Below are 22,494 nucleotides of genomic sequence, written 5' to 3' on the forward strand. Positions count from 1 at the left end.
CTTCCTTTAATCTGACAGATCCCCTGGCTGCTCTGTTTTTTCCTCAACTCTGTACTTGGGAACCTTGGTACACCATTTCCATATTGGCAAAGCACCTGTTTACCCCCAACGTAACTTTAAAGCTGCAGAGTATAACCATGCTCATGATCAAGTGTAAGGACACACAGGCCTCTTTACAGATGTGTGATGCAGATCCCGTGCTCACTGATGTAAAGATAGACATGTGTGGTCACTACATAAGATAGTCTGTCACCCAAAACATATGAAGTGTGCATTGCAAAATGCTCTCCAGAATGCTTCTAATAATAAAACTATCATAAGAGAAGTTGGTGGAGTTTCTTACAAGCCAGTGGTTCTTACCCTTCCTAGTGCTGTGAACTTTTAATACTGTTCCTCATGTTGTGGTGACCTCAACAATAGAATTATTTTTGTTGCTTCTTCATAACTGTGATTTTGCTACTGTAATGAATCATAATATAAATATATGTTTTCTCATGGTCTTAGTCAACCCTCATCAATGGATTGTTTGATCCCCAAAGGGGTCTAGACCTATAGGCTGAGAATTGCTGTTTGTCTCTGCCATTGAAATGAAGACTTCCTCTGGTTGACTTCCTCCAGCCTGACAGATCTAGACTTTCTCTCACTGGCTCTTTGAGATGCATTTTGACCACTAGACCAAAGAGACCTATCTCTCACACAAAACATCATTAAAGTTAAATGTGGTTTGTATTTTAGAGGGGAAAGGAGAAAACTGCCTACAGTAAAGCCACAAAAATGCCTCAGTCTTAAAATAAAGCAGATTCGAGGCAAACAGTTTAACGAGTGATTGAGGAAAAGCACATTAAAGGCCGAAATCATCCATAGTCCAGCAGTCCAAAATCTTCTCACTAACTTCCCTTTGGTTTGTCTTACATATGTAGAACGCAGCAATGTGTCTTCGTCCTTTTTGCCTGCTCTTTCTCTTTCTGCTCAGTTCTTATAAACAGAAATCGCAATAAATATATCATCCAGCTATTTAGTGTATTTTAGCTTAAGTTGGAAATAGAACCTGGACCTGTGCCTTAGTGGAAAGACTGTCTGGATTAGTTGAATTGATTTTTAACTTTGAGCATAAAACACTCACAAGTAAGTTCTGTGTTGAGCATGTCCTTGTTGGTAATATTTGTCCTTGGCTTAATTGTTTGTTTTATTTTCAACTTGTAATTATATTTTACAAATAAGAGGGGCGTCAGAAGATACCTTTTGTGAGGCATGGTATTAGTACCCAGGATATCTAGGATTACCTTTGGTCATTCAGAATCTACCTGTACAGGTGTTTTCAGTGGTGTTGGTGGGCATAGTTACTACAGAGAGTGAAGCCTTGGGTAAATGAATGACATCTAGGACATTTGAGGAAACTTCTAAAGAAGGAAGGCACACCTAGGTTCCAGTCTTTACCAGGCTGAGAAGAATGGAAAGCAAGCCAGGAAGAGGAAAAACAAAATCTCCAAGGTGTGTGTTTTCCAAGAAGAGGGCAATAGCAGCAATGTCAGGACAATGTTCTGGATGGGTGTTCTCTGGTGTTCTGAATGAGTCATCTCTGATATTCTAGATGGGTATCCTCCAGTGTTCTGGATGGGTGTTCTCCAGTGCTCTGGATGATGGCAGGGAGAACAAGGTAACATGGAGAACAGGCACTGTGGTGCTTCATTCTCTAATGACTCATGACTGGAGCAACAGAGCATTAACTATAGCTGGACTCTACTCAGGGACTTTACTCCCATAGCATAATTCCAGAATTCAAAACATTTAAACTCTGTAAACTTCTCATAGCAGAAGAAGAGAGAATGAGTAGATAAAATCCAATTAAGGAACAGAAGGAGAAGATTTCACTCCAAAGCACACACAAAGTGGCACTGCCTTTGTAGGTTCTTCAGCTAGACAGTAGAGAGAAACCAATCTGCAGGATTTTAGGAAGCTGGGTTTCAGTTTCAAACCACATGGGAGAAGAGAGCAGAGAAAGCTTAGAGTCTGCACAGGTATTAAGTACTAAGTTAATGTGTCTTGAGTATTAAGTTATGCTTGTCATAGTGAGACTGTGTTATTTGAAAGGTGTCAGGGACAACCCCACCTGCCAGGAATATCTACTGTACACTTAGCATAGTCCTCAAAATTACACCATGGCAGAGTCATGTGAGGACTTGTCTCACATGGATTTCTGGGTAACAAGTTCCCTATCAACTAAAATCTAAGAAAGTCGATAGCTGACAATTAGTTGAAAGTGACATCTCCATCAGGGAAGAGAAGGATAAAAGACCAAACAAATGAAATAAAATAAAAATACACTTTCAGATCTTATCCAAGATGCATCTTCCCATTTTACATGTTTGACCAGGGCTCCTTTGGCCCCAAACACAGTTGGGATCATTTAATTTAAGTTTAAGGTTAGAGATTGGTATTGGCATCAGAGTAGAACAGAAATGACTGTTATTATAAACACGTTAAGGTTCAGAGGAGGGAGGATTAGCAGGTGCATCATGGCAGCTGCAAGTTGAGGCTGGGGTTGGTGTGCACTAAGCTGCTATGGGAATTATTTATTGTCACTAAAGAAACTTTAAATTCTATTTTTAACATAGCATGCAATGTACCTAATAAACCACAGGATATCAATTATTTACATGCCATTAAGAAGTAAGCATTTGAATGTCTGCAACTTAAGTTAGTGCTTATAATGTCACATGAATCACCAAGACTGAAGAGACTCTGAAGCCATCATCACTTATGAGCTTAGGACAGTGTCATTTAAGCCATCATGTCTCTGACTAAGTCATTACAAACCATACTACTCTAAAACACTCACCCAAACATTCAGAAACCAGAAGGCGGAACAAGTGGGGGGGGAAGAGGAGGCAGATGATGGGAGGAGGAGAAAGAGGAGGAGGGAGAGGAAGAGGAGGAGGAGGAGGAGGGAGAGAAAGAGGAGGAGGGAGAGGAAGAGGAGGAGGAGGGAGAGAGAGGAGGAGGGAGAGGAAGAGGAGGAGGAGGGAGAGGGAGAGAAACAGGAGGGGAAAGAAGAAGAGGGGAGGGGGAGGAGGTAGAGAAGGAGGAGTGGGAGGAAGAGAAGGAGAGAATGAGGAAGGGGGAAAGGAGACAGGGAAGGAGTGGGAGAAAGAGGAAGATGAGGAAGGGAACGAGGAGATTTCTCTTACAAGAGAGTCCTTTCTAAGTCACGTTACTCTTTTCAGATCTTGGTACTTAGCAGGGGATGACTGTTGCTTCCTCAAGTACCAAGACAGAACAAGGCTGGAGTAAGTCTTCTGCCTTCCCCCTCCATCTCTCAAAATTCTCTAGGTTAGATTCACCACTTGTTTTCTGTTTTGTACAAGAGAAAAAGAACAAATTTGTTGGCAGATTTCCTAGCAGGTTCTGGTTATTGTTTGGATAATTTCTTTAAGGCCCTGAGTTATTCTTGGTAACAATAAAATGGGTGTTATTGTCTCATTTTTTTCTTTATGGAAAAAATGAGATTTAATAGAATCACTTTCTAGTTGATAAAAGAGAGGTTTGGGAGAAAGTGCATGAAGCAGAGATATTTCCTGCAAGCTGGATTAGGGCCAGGACACAAGACAGCACTAGAATTTCAGCAGAAAACAGTATTCTTGTCTGCAGTCCTGCTTAATTTTATGATCAAATGAAACGCTTGAATTTAGTAGACTATGTTTCACTTAAACACACTTTGACTTTGTTTCTGGTGGATGGGAATGGAGGGTTTTATAGACATCTTTGAGAACATGACTGTATTTATGGACTTCATTCCTAACAAAAAGTCAATCACAAACTTGACCTCAAATCACTTCACAGGGTTCTCAACCCCCTAATGTCCATATAGAGACACACAACAAGAGCTTTACCTACTGATCCAACCTTCCAGCAAGTGTTCTGTTCTCTCTTACCTTAGAGACTAGGAAGTTAATTCTACGATTTCATTCCCACCATGTGGGGTGCTCTAGCATCTGAAGTGCTCCCCACAGAGCCCTTTCAAGGGTATATAGTCTAGTCCCTGGCTCCAGTCCAACCACCACGTGAAGAACTGCTCTGTACCCCACCCACCCACAACCAGCCACATCTGCACAACCCCACCAGGTGCTTCTCCGATGCAGTGAGCCAAATTAACCCTTTCTGCCCCTAAATCATCCATGCCATGGTTCCAGACATGAGAAACACAGAAGTACACGGGGTAAGTCAATGCTAGTTTGAATGTAGGATATGGGCCTTTAAATATGAGATGGAGTATGACGGTTTGAAGCCAAACCTACAGCTCAAACACTATATAGGATGGATTATTTTGAGAAACTATTTATACTCTTTATTTGAAACAAAAAAAGAATAGAAAAGGATTATAAAGAATATTTTAAACTTTTTTAATTTTATTTATAAGACAGTACCATGTTACTCACGTGGACCTTAAACCCCCTATAGCAAAGAATGGGTGTGAAGCTCTGGTCCTCTTGCCTCACACCCAACTGGAGATTAAACCAAGGTCTGCGCATACTAGGCAAAACCTCTACCACTAATGTTACACCTCGAGGTTTAAAGAATGTCGTATTTAAAACACTTTATGGTATTAAAAATAGAAAATCAAAACTCAGAAGAGTGAAAAAGAACTAATACCCAAGAATCAGTGCCGAAACATCTTGGAATAGATATCAGGTTGGATGACTAAAAGATGCAATGACCACAGGGGTTTTCATCACAATTCAAACATAATTTGTAGGTGATATTTGCTAAGTTATGATGGTTTTCATAATTTACCGTACTAATTCTCTCCAAAATAATTATTTGGGGAAATACTTGATAACAGTGCTATTTTAAAATATTTACATTTCTTTGTATTAACATCATCTAAATTGTCAAACTTCCTCTAACATCGGGACAGTGTGTAGGGTTTGATATATTTCATTAACAGTCACTCGTGACCGTTCTCTAGATCACATGGTTGTCTCCATGGACACATGACTGTCTTTACGGCAGCACCAAACCCTTACTCCTGCTCTCATTTGAGCAGGGTATGGAAAGTACACGTTTAATTGGGTCATGGCTTCAAGAAGGAAGCTACTGCTACCCAGGATGCCATAGAGGGAGGAAGTGACCTCCTCTACGTGGAGGGAGGAAGTTGGCACCTCTATGTGGAGAGAGAACATACCCACCTCAATTTTGTTTGTGTACTTATTGTTTTTTATTTTATTTTCAAATTCCTTTTCTATTTCTTTGACCTTATTTTTCACTTCTCTGTTCTCTTTTTTCCTTTTCAGTGAGTTCTTATAAGAGCAGGTTTAACACTTAGACATGCATTACATGAGGACACCTGCACAGATGGTATTGCACAGACAGTGAGAAAACCTTCTGTGGTGACTTATCTTATTATAATATTTGAATCTCAGACTTTTAAAGGCATGCATTTTCTCTTTTTTACATTAAATAATTGGAAAATAGCTAAAACTTTGACTCGTGATTAGACAAACTGTCCCTTTTGACTCAAGAGCCGTCTGTTTAGACTTAGCATAAGAATTTTGAGGCATTGCCACTTTGAGAGTCTGTGGGCACCGTGGAAGTCATCACTCTTCTGATCACTGTAAATTTTATTTTTTTTCTTTCTTGAAAATCTGATTCTGTATTCACAACTCTTTGGACAAGCCATCTAGATCCTTCCAAGGCCTCAAACTCACTGTATTTTGCACTGAGCCCTCTCCATTCTGTTCCCCTTCAGTAACATTGCTAAAATATTATTGCCCAAGCCAGAAACTGTGGGTTTATAGAATCTCCCTTTCCACACCTCCTCCTAAGACATCAGTAGTGGCTCTAAGAACTCTACTTCTGAATGTCAGTTTCTCTGCTTCAAAATTAACAAAAACCAGCAAGGTAATTGTAACACACACCTTTAATCCCAGCACTTGGGAGGCAGAGGCAGGCGGGTCTACAAAAGTTAGCAAAGCCATCATCTCTGGGGATCATGTCTCTGCTTTGAATCTTGCTCTATGAACCTGTCTCCATGTGCTAGCAGCAATACATTTTAAAATTAAACAGAGGTTGGTGGAGTACCTCATGCCTGCTGGCAACCCAAGCACCACTCAGAAGCTGTGGAGGAGGAAAGCCTACCTTCATTCACACTTACTGGTTCAACAACTGCCTTAATTGCCCTTACAACCTCCTCTCTTTACTAGTCTCTTCCTCTCATGTGTCCTAAACTCCACCAAACCAAACCAAGCAGCATTCCGAGATCAACCATGCATGCTCTTGTTTTTATGCCTTCGTTTCTGCTCTTCTGTCTGTAGGAACATACCCTCCCCACATGACCCTTCAAGATTACTACCCTGGAAATTTCCTCTCATCCCTTGTTTGGGCTAAATTCTATATCCCTCCCAAACTTCATACTGTGTAAGAAAGCCGACATCTGAGACTTTGAACACCTGATGAATTCTCCCAGGAGTCTGATAGCCTAATTTTAGATGTTCTTTTTAGGTCACTTTACTTTGCACCACCAGGTTTGCCAGGACCAAAGCTGGGGCAAGTGATCATCTCACAAAGAATTTATGGCCCATGCTGAATCAATATTTTTCATCAGTAACATTTAGAGGAAGTACTGAGAAACTGTAACAAGTAGAAATCCTTCTGAAACTGTTTCAGTGGTCGGGGTGACAGCCTAGAGCAGGGACTTGATTTTCTTCGTCTTTATCCAGTGTTCATATTTTGATACCTGTGTGTCACTCCATGTTTAATTCACGTGACTCGAGCTGAGAACCAAGACAATCCTAGCACCCTCTGACTTGGAGGGACTGGTCACAGTGAAGACTGCTGCCTGTTCCTGGAAATGCACACCCATACATCCCTCACACCCTGTGTCCCCAGGTCTCTGTAACTTTGTGAAAAGCCACACATAATGTTTTTAGCCTGTGATATTTACACATATACACATAGTAGCTTTGTATGATTTGACTTGTAACAGTTTTTTTGTTTTGTTTTTTAAATAATAAAGCTTTGCATTCTCAAATGCTGGTGATAGCAAGCAGTTTTGCTATGCATTGCTATGATGTCTTCTGTTAAAGAAAAACAAGCAAGAAATTTTCTAACAGAAAGAGCCATATTTACCATTTGAATTACCATTTGTGGAAACATTTATGGAAGAAAAACTTAGAACTCTGAAAACCCCCTTCCTCGATACACATCTAACATGTTTCTCTTGGTGCAACTGAAAAATCTATTGTCTATCTATCATTGTTGATTTCTTGGAAGTTGCAGAGCACTAAATATTAAGTTAAGATGGAGGTGTAGGAGGCTGGAAAGACGGCTCATCTGTTAAGAGTGCTTCCTGCTCTTTGAGAACCCGAATTCCAGTCCCAGTACCCTGTCTGGTGGCTCAGCACTGCCTACAGCTCTAGTTCCCGTGAATCCAATGTTTTTTTCTGTCCTTTGAGGGGGTGCATACACATTCACACAGACACACAGACACACACACACACACACACACACATACTAGGGCTGGAAAGCTGCAGAGGTTAGGTGCACTGGCTGCTCCTCCAGACAAACAGGTCCATTCCTAGCATCCACATGGTGGCTCACAACCATCTATACCACCAGTTCCTGGGGGTTTGACACCCTCTTCTGATGGCCTTGGGCACTGCACACACATGGCACACAGGCATGGTAAAAAAAAAAAAACTCCAGATACATAAAATAAGAATAAAACAAATCTTAAAAACACAAGTCTTATTTTAAAAGGTGGAGGTGGATTCAATAATACAAAGTCAGAAATTTTAAGCATATGGTGAACACTGGAATGGGTTTGTAGAAGGGACATTATGAAAAGACCTTCAGTTAGGCTGTATTTCCATTGAGACAGTGTCCAAAGTGAGGTAAAAGAAACAAGGAATCTTGGGATGGTATTGCCACGTGACTCCCCTGACGCCTTACCAGGGAAGATTTTTGAGGTCTCTCATTTGCAGACTCATGCCTCTACTTGAATCTTCCTTTTCAAAACCCATACTGTACAACGTGAGCTATAAGCACGATCTGGGTTTGTACTATGAGGCTCTAAGTCCCCACTTCCACCACACACTGCTTTTAAATCAGACAGTTACTCCTTTGCTTGCCATGCAGATACCTAGAAAATTCTTGAGACAGGCACTGTTTGAAACTTTATTATTTTAATCTTAGAAGAAAGAAAAAGAGAAAGAGAAGGAACAGGATGTGTATCTCTCAGCTCACAAGTGAGTAGATACAGAAGGAGCAGGCAGACCAGGCAGCTCCATTCCTGAGTGTGTGCTCCTTGTCCTTATACAGTCTCTTGTGCTAAAGCATGGCAAACAATCAGACAGTTGTGCTTCCTCCTGGCTATAGGTAGTTTAGATAGTTAGAAACTTTAGATAGTTTCTGTGTAACTGGCTATCAGGTGGGGCCTTGGGTGCTCATGGGGGGGGGTGCTGTCCTGCCAACATGACCTTCTAAGGCTGTTTATACACCTGGATTTTTCTCTCGCTTTTCCACCTGACTTTCCTGTTTTCAGCTGTGTGTCCCAGACCTCCCTCAGCTCATTTGGCTGGGGTCCTGCCTGTCTTCAGTGCTCAGGTGTGCATGGTCACAGGTCTTGTTTTTCTGGACTTGCTGTACTTTATTGATTTTCAGAGTGAGTTTCTCTGTGTCCTTGAGCTGTCCTCCATTCAAATATAGCAGATGGAGATGTATTTTCGCTGTTTTCTAAGTGCTGCTATGGGCACCCCAACTCTTTTACGTTCTTTTCTAGAACTCAGCTGGGACTGCTAATGCTTACACCACAGGATCCAGCTATGGCCATAACGGAAGCCACAGGACTGCACAGCCCAGCAGAACTTCACAACTCTAGATAGAGCTGCATGCTTGAATTAAAACATTTCTTAGAGTAACTTCAAATGCATCTCTAGTTTGTCCATGGAGCTGTTCTATGTTTTTTTTTTTTGTGGGGTGAAGTGTGGAAAGAAAAGTTTTCTATGTGGGAGAGTTTTACATACACACAGAAACACACTCACATACACGCACACACACACATTCACATAGGCACACACATATACACACATGCATATAAACATAAACATATACACATGCACACATACATGTGCACACACATGCATACAAACACACATATACACACATGCACACGTACATACTTGCTTATATACATGCATACATACAAACACATACACACATCTACAGACAGAAATGCAGAAGACAGAATTCTTGCAAAATCCTGGGAACAGCCCCATTCCCCAGGGATCAGCTGTCTTTCCTTATGAAGGAAAGACAAAGTACACCCAACTCTTCCCTTCTGCTACAAATTGTTTTTTGATGTAAAGTTATATAAATAGGCAACCAGTATTAAACAAGCCCCACACTTCTGTGTCTTCCGAAGGGATTAAGGACCTCCTCTAGAAATGTCCCTGAGAAGATGAGATTATTCCAGACAATGTGGCAGGATACTCTGAATTAGAGCCAAGAATTGGGGGTGGTTGAGGAGTGAATTCAGGGGAATCATGTAGTTGGATGGGTGCTAAAGATTTGGGTGGATTTTAAAGCTGCCAAGGACATCAGTACCAAGACTAGCCAAAGAGTCTGGCTGATTCTAGCCTGGACTGATCAGATCTGAGTCAGTTTGTCAGTACTCTCCCTTTCTATTTAAGATGACTGGGAAATGAATATATACCCTGAAGAGACTGCTCATAAAAGTTCAGAAACTAAAATGACATTAAAATTCTGACAAAAATGTTAAACTTGCAATAAAGGTTTAACATTCAATCATTTTAGACACATCTAGTGTCTTGATTTGTGAAGAGAAAAAACAAACTTAATAAATAGCATAAACTGTTAGGAGTTATTAACAGGTGTCATGTACAAAAGGTGCACCGTACTTATGAAATTTAAATACTTTAGCTCTCAATGGAACTGAGGCCAACTTTATGATCTTGTACATTTGATTTTCTTACATTCTTTAAGTCTGATTTTGGCTTTGTTGGAAGGCAGTGATTGTCAATGTAGCATCTGCTTCCCCACCAGGGTGAAAAAATCTACTTGATGAGTTTCTGATGAGAAACTTGTGGTTGGGAGAGGTAAGAAGTCAGCTGGGGGTGGCACACACCTTTAATCCCAGCACTCTGGAGGCAGAGGCAGGGGGATCTCTGTGAGTTCGAGTGGGGGCAGCCTGGTCTACAGAGTGGGGAAGGTGAGAGGTAGTCACACAGTCTTGCTAAACTCTGCATGCTCCACTCCTTTCTCTGGGGTCTGCCTCTTCAGGTGGAGGAACAACTGGAGACGGACTTTTCTGTCCCACCATACAGAGATACACAGATTAATAGAAATCAACCAATGTAAGATGTAAGAGTTAGCTAGCAATATGCCTAAGCAATTGGCCAAACAATATTGTAATTAATATAGTTTCTGTGTGAATATTTTGGGTCTGGAGAACCAGAAAATAAAAAAAGCAGTCTTCACCTACAAGAAAAATATTTATTTTTTTGATTATTTAGTCTTTAACTCCATAAAAGATCTCAGAAAGGTGCAATATTACCTAACAACTGGGACATCTGGCTGCCTGCACAGTCACCCAATTTTCTTCTGTAATATTGGGGCATCCAACTTTGGCCTTCAGGCCTAGTATATCTGACAGACATTTTTGAGAAGCAGGAAATTTTGAAGGACTGTCCTACCTTGTCTTGGCAAAGGTTGACAATCACTTTCTTTTGTAGCCTGCTGGTCCAGTTTGGGCCGTATATTACCAGCAATTGAAGAAAGGATAGTTTTTTGTCCATATGATTAGATTTTGCCATAAAGGAAGCACTCTCCATACAGAGGTTCTTTGATGCCCATTCTTTTTTGAAGTAGATTGGTACTGTCAGGAGCACATGTGTCTCGCTGTCAAGAAATGTCTAAGGTTATTAAACATCTTAAGTGCCATATTTTGTAGGTATTTGAAGTGTTTAAAGACCACTAAACACTAGCTATCTAAATATATCTCTTTAACTTTGAAAACATACCTAATCTGACTACTAACCTGTATTTTTAAATTATACATTATATTTTTAAATGGGTTGCATAAGCACAAAACCAAATGAGTAGAAACATACATATAGTATAGCAAAAATAACTTTAACTTTGTATCAGTAAACCAAAAGTCATACTAATGTAAAATATTTTGAGATTAATGGTTGTCTTTTTGGATTAAAGTTGACTCAATAATCTACCTTTTCCCCTTTCCTTTCTAGATCATATCCCCTTTTTTTTCCTTTAGAAAGAAATCTTTGAAATTAACTCTCCTGTTTAAATTTTAATTATTCATCTGAAAAGAAACCTTTGTAGTTCTGGATGAACTTCAAAATGACATCACTGCTGGGGCAACAGTTTCTATAACAACACTATCCCCATCTTTGCTAAATAAAGGTCAACATAGTCTTTATAAAAAGACTTTATAAAATTTAGATACTTAGTTTAAAAATCCATGGCCTTAGTTTATTGGAAGGGTCAACAAATTGACCAAGCATTCCAGATGCTTTTCTTCTACACAAAATACATTAAAGTACTCCTCAATTTCTTCCTGTTGGGGTTGTAATATCACCATATATCTGAACATTTTCCTGCTGTCCATGCATACATCTTGACAACTCAGAACCCACCCTGCCTCTACCCTAGGCCTGAACTGGGTTGTAAGTGATCAACTTGTTTATGCAGCTTTGCTAAAGAATATGCCCAGATCTGCCCCTGTTCAGAACAGCCCTGGTTGCTGATCTGCTGCCCTTGGCAGAGTTGCTTGGCCCTGAGGTAAGTGGGCTTGGAGTCGCTGCTGCTCATCCTTATTCCATGTTTCTGGTGAGATTCGGGTGTGTGTTCACACTGCTCAGGACATTACATCTCTCCTTGTCCTCAGCCCATGAGATTTTTGTCTTTCCCATCTGGCACAAGTTGGCAGGGTACGGAGCATATGGTGCTGATCCATTCTGGAGTCTGCCCTTGCCACGTGAGGTCTAGCAAGGTCTGACGGCCTCTCTTGTGTGGTTAGGTTTGAATGGCCCTGGTTTAACGTGTTCTTATGCCCCTCCTGCCCTCTGAGCTGAATCTTCTCATTTGTAAAACTGTCAGGGCACTTGACTGAGCAGGTCTTTAGAGAAGATTTGAGGACACTTGTATTTGCTACAAGTGCCACGGGTATTGACAGGGACTTCATGGGGCCATGAGGGGAGGGGATACTATTGCCATGTGGCTGTGGGGATCCTAGGAAGTAACAGAGCCTCATCTGCTCTTCATATTGGTCCTCACGGCAGTCTGCAGAGCCCTTGCAAGCTGTGCTGCAGGGAAATGATGCCAGCTCATGGCTTTTAAATCACCCACTTCACACAGAATAAGTGGAAAAGTTCAGACCCCAAACTATAGGACCTCTGGTGTCAACCATATTATCCTCTCTCTACCCTTACTATTGAATTTTCTTTGTGTCTAGACAAGAAAATTCAATATTGTCTGGGAAGTATTTTACTCTCAGAGAGCAAAGACAGTTCTTGTTAGTCACGGAGTGGGAAAGTGTAATTCTGTTTTCTATATTTATCCAATGGCTTAAAAAAACAAAATGAACAAAAGGGGGAAAATAAACTATAAATAGTTTCTTAAAATGATATGAACGGGGTAGTGTCCACCAGGGATCTATATTGTGGCCAATAAGAAGGAAAGGATAGAAATGGAGAAGTCTGTTCAAGATCTCACCATTTCTTTAAAGAACTGTGGATGTATTCTCATGACTGATGCACTTCTAATGGCCGTAAAACAGGAAGTAAGATAGCATCCAAACTAATTAAAAGTTAGTAAGTTTTAATATTAGGGACACCTTGAAATTACACTCAAAATGGGACTTGGGCTCAGACATGGGAGTGGCAATCTTGTGACCTCAGTACCCAGGGACTGGGGCAGAGAGTCTTGAGTTCATGGTCAGTCTGAACGACACAGTGAGACCTTGCCTCAGAACAGACAGAGGAGTTTGGAGTGAGGCAAGTGGGCTCATATTCTTACTGCATCGTGTAAAGCCAGTGACCTCGGGAGAGGAAAAGGGTCAGACCCCGAGTCAGAGACAGATCCTGAAGTAGAAGTTTCCAGCAACGACCCCCTAGAAGGGTGGCAATTAGGGAGAGAACAGCCATGAACCATCTATTCAATGGGATTTAAAAGGCTGAATTGTGTGGTTTTAGAGACTCCCTGTTTCAAGTAATATAGAAGAGATTTCATTCATTTGATAATCAAAGGAAGAAAGAAAGGGAGGTGGAGAAGAAAGGGAGAGGAGACATGATGGAAAGAGAGAGAGGGGCTTTTCTGACACCCCATCTGGGAAGGGTACTGACTAGAGTTTTGCTGTTTTTGCCATCTAAAGGAGGGATGTCCATGACACTCAGTGCACACCCTCCCCCACACTTTTAGGGAAGGCCACTTTGAAGAATTTATTTGCTCATCTTTTGCTTTTTAGTATGTGGTGTTGGAAATGGAACCCAGGGCCTTTCACATGCTAGGCAAATGCTCTACCCCCGAGGGGCAGCTACAGCCCCAACTGTTGGCTCAGCCCAGTATCAGAGTATTGCCAGCTGGTATGGGGCAAACACAGTGATGACTAGGAACACGGAAGGACACGTAGATATAGAAAGAACTTTACGAATGTTGCTCAAAGCATCTTTATTTTTCTGAAAACACTTGCATCCATTTATAGAACACAGTACATGCATTTCCAACCGAGATTTTTGTTTTAAAAGTGGGGAGCGGAACACATAAATGTGCTAAAATGGAGAACAGCTGAAAGTCTTACAGCCACACACTGAGTCAGGTGAGACCAGCAGTGTGTGCATTAGACACTAGAGCTGTTTTCTGTGTGGCTCTCAGTGGTCACCAAGGCCACAGGAGGAATTGTTGTTGGAGGCTGAACGGCCTGGGAGAGGAGCTGATCAAACTCCAAAGGAGACTCGGACCTGTGAATGCAGTTCAGGTGTGAAGAGGTGCAGAACTGTAAACTGTAATCCCAAACAGCTAGAGAAAACAAGGAAAGTTAGGCCTTCACAGCCTCTACACCTGGCAACAGCCAGAGCTCTGTGTGAAAGATTTTACAGCTCTTTAGTTGTCCTCTTTGAAGTATGTGACATCAGTGTCCCTTAGACTGTAGCCCTACACGAGACCATGGCTCTGACTTAGATCCTGTCAGGCAGAAATCTGACATTTAAAGTTGTGAGATCAACTCGAGTTGAAAACTTAACTCCTCTAAAAATGTCTAGAGTTTTCTGTCTTCCCCAGCATGGAACTCTTTTAGTTTGATTTGGTCATTTAAAATCTGGCATAAACAGCCCGGCGGTGGTGGCGCACGCCTTTAATCCCAGCACTCGGGAGGCAGAGGCAGGCAGATCTCTGGGAGTTCGAGGCCAGCCTGGTCTACAAGAGCTAGTTCTGGGATGGGCACCAAAGCCACAGAGAAACCCTGTCTCGAAAAACCAAAAAAAAAAAAAAATCTGGCATAAACAACACAAGCATCTTTCTATCACATGTTTATGAAATGTGTATGACTTATTTTTTTTACAGAGTAATACTCCAAGTATTTTGGAGTCAGATGTCTGATTACTTTTGAATTGCCTATCTAAATTGCAACCAGGGCTGACGTAGATTGCTGGGATTTTTAAGCCGTGCCTACATCCAATCTTCATGATAAGGGCTGTGAAACACAATTGGTCCTTCAGTGAAGAGTTTCATTCTCCCTTCCTGTGTCCTAATGAAGCTGTAAGTGCATACACCAGGATGAGGTAGGCAGGGCCCTGATCCAGTTTTGCCGAAGCTGTGTAAGGAAGGGGCCTTTGAGCACGGAGGCTGTGTCGTGTGAAATGTTCAGGCAGAGTGTGATGTACTGACGTCACAGCGTGTTACCCACACGGCAGAGTCAGCCATGCCAGAACTGTGGTCTTGGAATTTTGGTCTCCAATACTGTGAGGCTAAGTTGTCCCTGTTTAAATTACTCTGTGGTCCTTTGTCCCCACAGTCACAGAAAGCTAAACACCTTTCCCTCTGAGACAGGCAGATACCCCTGCCACATTGTGGGTCCCTCTCTGTTTCTACTGTACTCTAAGCCAGAATGTTTGCTATCAATGTCCTCAAGAGTCATTCTCAAAACCCAGGGTCATTTTACAAGTGGGCATCGCTCCTCCTGGCCTTGGCCTTCCAAAGGCAAAGAAAGGAGGGACAATACAGATTCTCCTCCTTTAGAAAACCCTCAAAAAGGTGTAGCAATGCTACGTATGTATTCTAATGTTGAGACCCATGTGATGGAGGTGAGAGCCCATGCCTCCAGTGACCAGAGCCGGTGGGTGCTCATTGCAGGATGTCAGCTGGGAAATTAGGGTAGGGAAATAAGAAGTCTCTTTGATGTTGAGGTGAGAGAGGATGTTACAGATTAGTTAAAAGAGACATGCCAAAGTGAAGCCACTCCTTACAAAACAGAAAGGGAGGCACTGATGCCAGGAGGGCAGCATGCAGTACCTTGACTTGAGGTCTTTCCTCAGGGAATCTTCAGCCATTCCTAACTTCTTGCTCTCAGAGTCATATATGACAGTGGAGGGGATTGGAGCTAGTTCTTGTACACAGACAGCTGATGGCTACCCCACCACCCTGACGGTCACCTGTAGCTTCTCATGCACAGGCTGCTGGTGACCACTGTGAGAAGCTATTACTCAGTAGCTCTGAAGTAGGACCTTCCAGCCATTGCTGAGTTGGTGGCTGAAGTATAATACAGAGATATTTTCAACGAAAGAAGCTCAGTTAGAGTGTGCAGTGGTAGAGGGCTTGCCTAATTAGCAATCAAACCCTGGGTCAATAAAAAAAGAAAAAGCTGAACTGGAGAGGTGAGTCAGACGTTAAAGGCTAGGCTCACAAGCAAAACAGGAAAAGGTTCCTTGAGGGAGTGGTTTCTTTACCTGACACACGAGTTAGGGTTTTCACATAGGGATGAGGTTGGAGCCCCCAGTATGTAGGGATAGTAGTTGCTAGTTGCCCTCACTAGAGAGCAAGATGAAGATGAAAGACACAGGATGGTAGAAAACACCATGGATTACATCCCTGGTTTGAATTGTATCCTGGATCTCAAGGAAGAACAATGTAAGGGTTAAGAAAGGAGACAAGTGGGCTTTCAGTTTATGAACAAATGTGACTCTGGCAGCTGATACAGAAGATGATATGGGGGTCAAAAGCCAGGCCCTGTAATTCAGGTGGGGAATGAATGATGCTTAGATTGAATCCTGTAGTAAAAATAGAACTGAGAGAAATGTGTAGAATGGAGTATTCATTCAGTCAGCTCAAGGAAACACAAACGAGTTTGATCTTTCCTTCCTTTTTCTAAGACCTTCTACCTCCCTCCCCCCCCCCGTTTCTTTAGAACGACATTTATTTAATATTGCTTAAAAACCTCTTTCATATCCTTTATCACCAAAGCCCCGGAACCTTCTTCACCCACCTTAGGGCACTCAGTGAGTTTTTTATAGAGACAGGTTGTCAGACCACACTTAGAAGTCTTCCAGTTTTTATCATCCTCCTTGATTTAATCTTCAATGTTACTGGGAGCCCTTGCTTTGCTTCATGTTGAGATTTCAGAGATTTGGTTTATCCGGACACATTTCATTTCCTCTCCCTCCCTGGGCCACGCATTTCAGTACTTGTTGCTCAGCTCTGGCTTTGAATGTGTAGGCAGAATCGTATTTGCTTTCCCCAAGTGCGGCTCCACAAATATTTCATGTGTAACTCTAAGGCACTGAAAGGAATTTGGCATTTCAGCCAAACGTTAAATCGATAGACCATTACTGTCAATCACCAAAGAAGTAAACTGAACAGTGACACTCGCTGACATGCTTGTTTCTGAGAGGGAACCCTACACAGCAGCCTAAACCCTCTCCAGGTGTTCATTTCCTCTCCTTACCTCAGGTGCAGGTTGTGCTCCGCTCATCCTCTGTGCCTTATGTCCTCTGCCTGCCGTGGCCTGTAGGTGCGGCTCACGTTCACCCATGCCTAGGGAAGGCGCAAACCTTGGTGAACGTTCTCTTACTTGTAGGCTTGCGTTTTTTTCACTCTCTATTAGGATAGTCACTCCATATTAAAACATATTTATAATTGTTCTCTGTAAGAAGTCTAGTGACATCATCTGTAGGCTCAAACCTAAATAAAGTCTGTCCCAAATGGCCCAGAGAGGGCATGTGTAAATCATGTTGGCAAGTTCTCACGGGTGTTCACTCTGGAGCAGGCTGCACAAGCTGCTTGTTCTCTCCGTGGCAGACCCACGCTTGTTTATGTCAAGAGTCCTCCAACAGGCCCTGCCCTATCCTGTGTCAAGCTGTTCCCTGGCTCTGCGATGGGAAGGAGGGAAAACACTGTGCCCTTCAAAACTTCATTTCCAGCCAAGGTTAGTATTGTCTACCCCATAATATAAAACTGTCTACGGTGAGGATGGGAAGCTCATCCATGGAGAGAAAGCTCATTAGGAACTCCATCTGGCTGCCTCAGCAGGGCTTCTCCAGCCTCCCTCTGCTGGGTGTCTTCAGCCCCACTGATGACGTCGCCTTCTCCTGCTGTCTCAGTTGTGCTCCTCCAGGCATCCCTGCCAGATGCTGCGAGCATCGAATCCGATGTCCTGGGGAAGGCTGCTGCTTCTCTCTAGATGTTACTCACTATTGACTCCTCTACCTTCTCTTGCTACCAACTCAATAAACTCATTCAAGACCCAAAGCACGGTTCCTGTAGATCATTCTCTGTGCTGGGTAGGCAGGGAGCACACAGAACTTTGGCACCACTCCCATGTGCCACAGGCAGATCACGGACGACTATGTCTTTACTGGTCCCTTCTGTGTTCCTGGCCCCAACAGCGCTGGTTCTGTTGGATCCCAAGACACACAAAGGCCAGGTCCTGGAAACCCACAATGTGGCCAGTATTCAAAAGCAACTATAAAGGATATCAGAATGGGCTTCACACAAATTATCTTTATATAAAAAACATTTCATTTAATAAAAACCAAGCCTTAGGAATAGATAAAACAAGAACCACTTATATTTACAGTATTGCCTCAACATTAAAAATCAACAGAACGGTTAGTAAACCGCAGATTCCTGAAACACACAGCGTGAATCAAGACAAGGACATAGTTACATCATTATAGCAAGTAAAGTATAGTGAACAGAGCCTTAAGATGCCCACACTGCGACAGTTATCTTACCATGCCCCAAATACAGTCCTAAATATTGAGGGTATGGGAAGACTGTGCCATTTTAAATACATTTTATAGACTTCTATAACTTTCACTTCATCTTTATCCTAATTTTCAGCTTTTCTTATAAATAATAAAAGAGCAGACCAATTAAAGTCTGAATTTTCTGTGTCTTGTAGACTCCTATATAACTACAAGACGCATATCCACATGCACCTGTACAAGGCAACGGATCTGCTTCTCTCTTCTCTCCTGGGGAGACTGGGACAAATACAGTTTCTAGTGAAAGCACGTCTCCGAATACCAGCACAGCTGCTTTTTCTCCAGGCCTGGCTCTTATGGCAGGCTTGGCAGCCTTTCCCATTATCCTGGCCTCACATCACAGAACCAGCCTAGTGGGCTTTTCTATGCCAGTTTTCATTCACACTGGTCTGTGCTGGTGCGAAGAGACAGCACTGGATATTGGACTTTTCAGTAACTCCTTTCCTCCGGTGCAAATGCCAGAGGGCTGAAGTGATGCAAAACATACTACATGCAATACACACAGGACATATTCGATATAGTAACATGTGATATGTCATACACGCCAGCTTATATATTTGTTACATTATATAAAGAACCATACACATAATACATGTAGTATCTTACACAAATATATTACATATAGCTAAAAGACTCGGTTGCATATATGTGAAAAGGGGCACGAACTCATGTCTGCACATCCACTTAGCACATTAATGTTACACAACTTCACGTGTTTAACCCACAAGTCTTATGGTTGGTGTTATAATTGGTTATAACCACTGATCAACTCCGCTTCTCTATATGCTGTGTGTTGGGGCAGCAGCTCAGTGGAGCTCAGTGGTTTATTGGGAGGATTAGCCCTTGTGTCAACCCCATTACATCATGAGGAGAGTGTTTACTTATGATAGCGAGGACAAGGACCTTAAAGCTGATTCACGCGTCTCTGAACCACAGCACGAGTGCACGGTGCAGCAGAATCTGCTCTGCAATAGATGCTTTCCTCGGACAAAAAGGCGAAGGGGCCTTTGGATCCCACTCGGCTTTGTTGAGAACCTAAACCTGCACTAAAAACTAAAGCCTGTTTTTTAAAAGCAGCACCAGTCGTATTTTACACAGACACATACTTTTTCTCTCAGAGTTTAGGTGAGTCACAAAAGGGCCAGTCTGGTGTCTGGACATCACCTTTGTCAAACTTTTTTTTTCAGTTGCCTCATTATTATTTACGTCCACAAAAGGAGCTTTACACTCTCATGCTGAAATGAGTGTGATTAGATCGCTTGGATACAGACACAAAAATTAGAAAGTTAATAATGGTGATATGGAAGCAGCTTCCCACCGAAGTCTTTCCTCTTTCAGACTGTAGTCCTGTACATAAATGTCTCCCTGCTGATAATTAATTAAATCAACAGCAGCTTCCTAGGTGTCTGATAACACAGAGCTAAGAGATAGATAAAGACAATATAGGAAAGGGGGAAAACCACAGAGAGTGAAAGCGTTTAAGGCAGTGTGCAAAGATGCTGTGGGCTCCATGTAGCATCAGGACGAGGGTACAGATGAGGACGCAGATATGAATTGTCCAAGGACAAGGAGAGAACACATGGGACATTCTGCAACGGTAGAACTGATGCCGAGGTCTTAGAGACACTAAAGCATGGGTTTGAAGTGGATTCTGCCCACGACATTCAACTGCAGGGAGTAAGGAAGTCAGTTTGAAATCGAAACTGAGAGCTCATAGCAAGTACTTGAAGATAATTCTGAACAATTAATTAATCAGTCAATGCTTAGTGACCTGACACATTGCATATGCTTCACAGAGGTCATCACAATAACCCTACAGGAAGCACTGTTTTCAGCTCATGGGTAGGATAATTTGAGACCCAGTGGTATGTAATGAAGCTTTCTCAAGGTCACAGACAGGGCCTGTGCATGGTGTATGGCGAGTCAAGTCCAACTTTGCTTCAAAGCCCATGATCCTGCTACATCACTGGTCCTGTAAGTGGGGCGTCATTGCACCAAACCTTAACTGATGGTCCTGATGGGGAACACTGTCCAGAGCTCGGTCTGTGAAGATGAAATAGTAGATGACAGCTAGATACCCGTGGCGGTGAGCGATGGACATTCTCGTGGTGGTCACTGAGCTTAACTCTCAGAAGTGCGTGGTAAAAATGACTGGCTAATGGCTGCTGAAGACTGTTGTAAAAACAGATCAAAATAAAGCTGTGGGAGTTGACAGCGGATTCAGAGACCACACCACTTAGTTATAGGTAGATAGAGTGCACCCGGTACAGGCTCCGAGTGCGAAACAACAGATCCCAGAGTCTCATCTTTTCTTGAGACGCCCACAGAGGTGACAGCGTGGTGCTGTGAGTGTCTAGGCAGACACTGAATATCTGCTGAACTAAAAGAACTGGGGATGGGGAAAGAAATCCAGAGGGCAGGTTGAGGAAGGAAAAAGAGGCTGTTGGATTTACAAGCAGGTGAAGGTGTTGGACGCTGTTAAAGAACTCAGATAGTTTTTAAAGTTCACTATTTCAATATAGACAAAATTATTTTATTTCATAAAAAGTCACAGACTTAGTTAGATGTAGAATAACTGATAAATAATTTAAAATCTTATGAATTTTGCTCTTTTTGTGTGTGCTGCCTGAGCACAAATTGTGAGAAATCTTAAGTTGATGTTGACTCAGAAGTAAGGTTGAACTGGAACCATAGTTAGCTGGCTGTATCTGGTTTTCCTTTTTATGGCTTTAACTGAACATTTAATCATCTAGCCTTGGAACTGTTAGTGACACTTGGAAGGCCCCTTAGCTGAACTGCTCCCTTTAAAAGCAGAGAGACAATGTTGCAATTCCTGAATTACTGAAGGGCCTATCCCCAGAAGCCTCGCTGAGGACACACAACTCTGTGGTGTCCCATGCCAGCTTGGCACAACACTGTTTGCACAACACCCCGCTTTCTCATGTGGCTTTTTTTTAAAATCTCATTAAACTCATAGTTTATTATATGGACAATTGCTCTCAATACCTGAATGATTTCCTGTTAAAAAGTTACGCTGCTTTTTCAAACTTATGTAGAAGAATCAAACTGCTAAAACACGTGACGATGTCCCCGTGCGGCTGGAGTTGGAGACACCGCTGTATCAAGTCCGTCTGTGCTGCCCACCAGACGAGGGTGTGCAATTCTGACCTACTCCTCAAGTGCAGAGTCCCAGTCCTGACGGGGGCCAATCAGCATCCAGAAGTCCAGGGTCTCCGTGTGTTTAATGGCAAGAAAAAAAATTAAAACCTGTGGCCCAAAGAAGGAAAATAATCCAAAATATTCCATTATCTTTCTCAGGGGGAAGAAATTCACAGACCCAGGGAAGCAGGGACTGCAGTGAAAGTCCACCTCGGGGTGTTTGTCATCTGTCAAAACACAAAGAGAGACCTGTAAGTACAGTGGGAATGATTTATTTTTGTGCATAGAGTAAAAGTAACATATAAATAAGAAATGCATATGCCATCTATGGCCAAAACACATGTGTGTAGAAATTAGGTGTGCTTTGTAAATAAGGTCACTTACAGGTACGTCAAATACAGATTGTCTTGCATACAGCAAGTCTCAAGGAGTATATAACTGTTATATTCTAAATTCTATTCTATTCTATTCTAAAATAAGGAGCCCCCTGTAAAACGCAGCCTTTCTCATATCAGCTAAGTTCTTCTGCCAGATTTTAAGGTAATGCGCCGTGCTGGTCAGTTTCTCACTGACAGAATTTCAAATCTTTAATTCTTTTAGAAAGCATTTTGACTGCACATGGTACCCAGGGTGACTGCAAATTCTGGGTGAGGGAGCTGCAGTGTGCTCCTTGATAAACTCTTGGGTACAGCATATACTAACTTTCTAATGTGCTTTAAATAGTCTGAGAAGTGCATGTTTTACATCAAAGAAATGAGAACAAGATTCAAAAAAAGCACAAGTAAAAAATGCCTAAAAATCCTTGCAATAATTGTACCAGACAAAATTTTTAGGAGTATACAGAGAGAGACTGGAAAGACAGCTCAGCTGTTGAAAGCACTCTCTGCTACTGTAGAGGACCTGAATTCAGTTCCCCAGGGCTGATATTGGGTGTCTCACCATTGCCAGTCACTCCAGCTCCAGGGGATCTTATGCCCTCTACTGGTCTCTGTGGGCATCTGCACTCACATGAACACACACACACACACACACACACACACAC

The 22,494-nt window shown here is 42.3% G+C and overlaps 1 protein-coding gene across 2 annotated transcripts in view; it reads right to left on the reverse strand.

The window, feature by feature from the left end:
* Positions 1–17,495: 17,495 nt before the first annotated feature.
* Positions 17,496–22,494, reverse strand: part of Ptger3 (prostaglandin E receptor 3) — a 66,784-nt gene continuing 61,785 nt past the window's right edge. Inside the window, exon 5 of one of the 2 annotated variants that reach the window (XM_050149501.1) lies at positions 17,496–21,679. Coding sequence is in view for 1 of the 2 variants with exons in the window: in XM_050149502.1 (XP_050005459.1) it covers positions 21,676–21,679 (4 nt within the window). In the remaining variant the exon portion in view is untranslated. The remainder of the gene's footprint in view (positions 21,680–22,494) is intronic. The other variant, XM_050149502.1, reaches the window with a different exon arrangement.

The sequence above is a fragment of the Alexandromys fortis genome, unplaced genomic scaffold (assembly GCF_014885135.2).
Source record: "Alexandromys fortis isolate MF-2015 unplaced genomic scaffold, M_Fortis_MF-2015_v1.1 scaffold_68, whole genome shotgun sequence".
In the NCBI taxonomy this organism is placed as follows: Eukaryota; Metazoa; Chordata; class Mammalia; order Rodentia; family Cricetidae; genus Alexandromys; species Alexandromys fortis.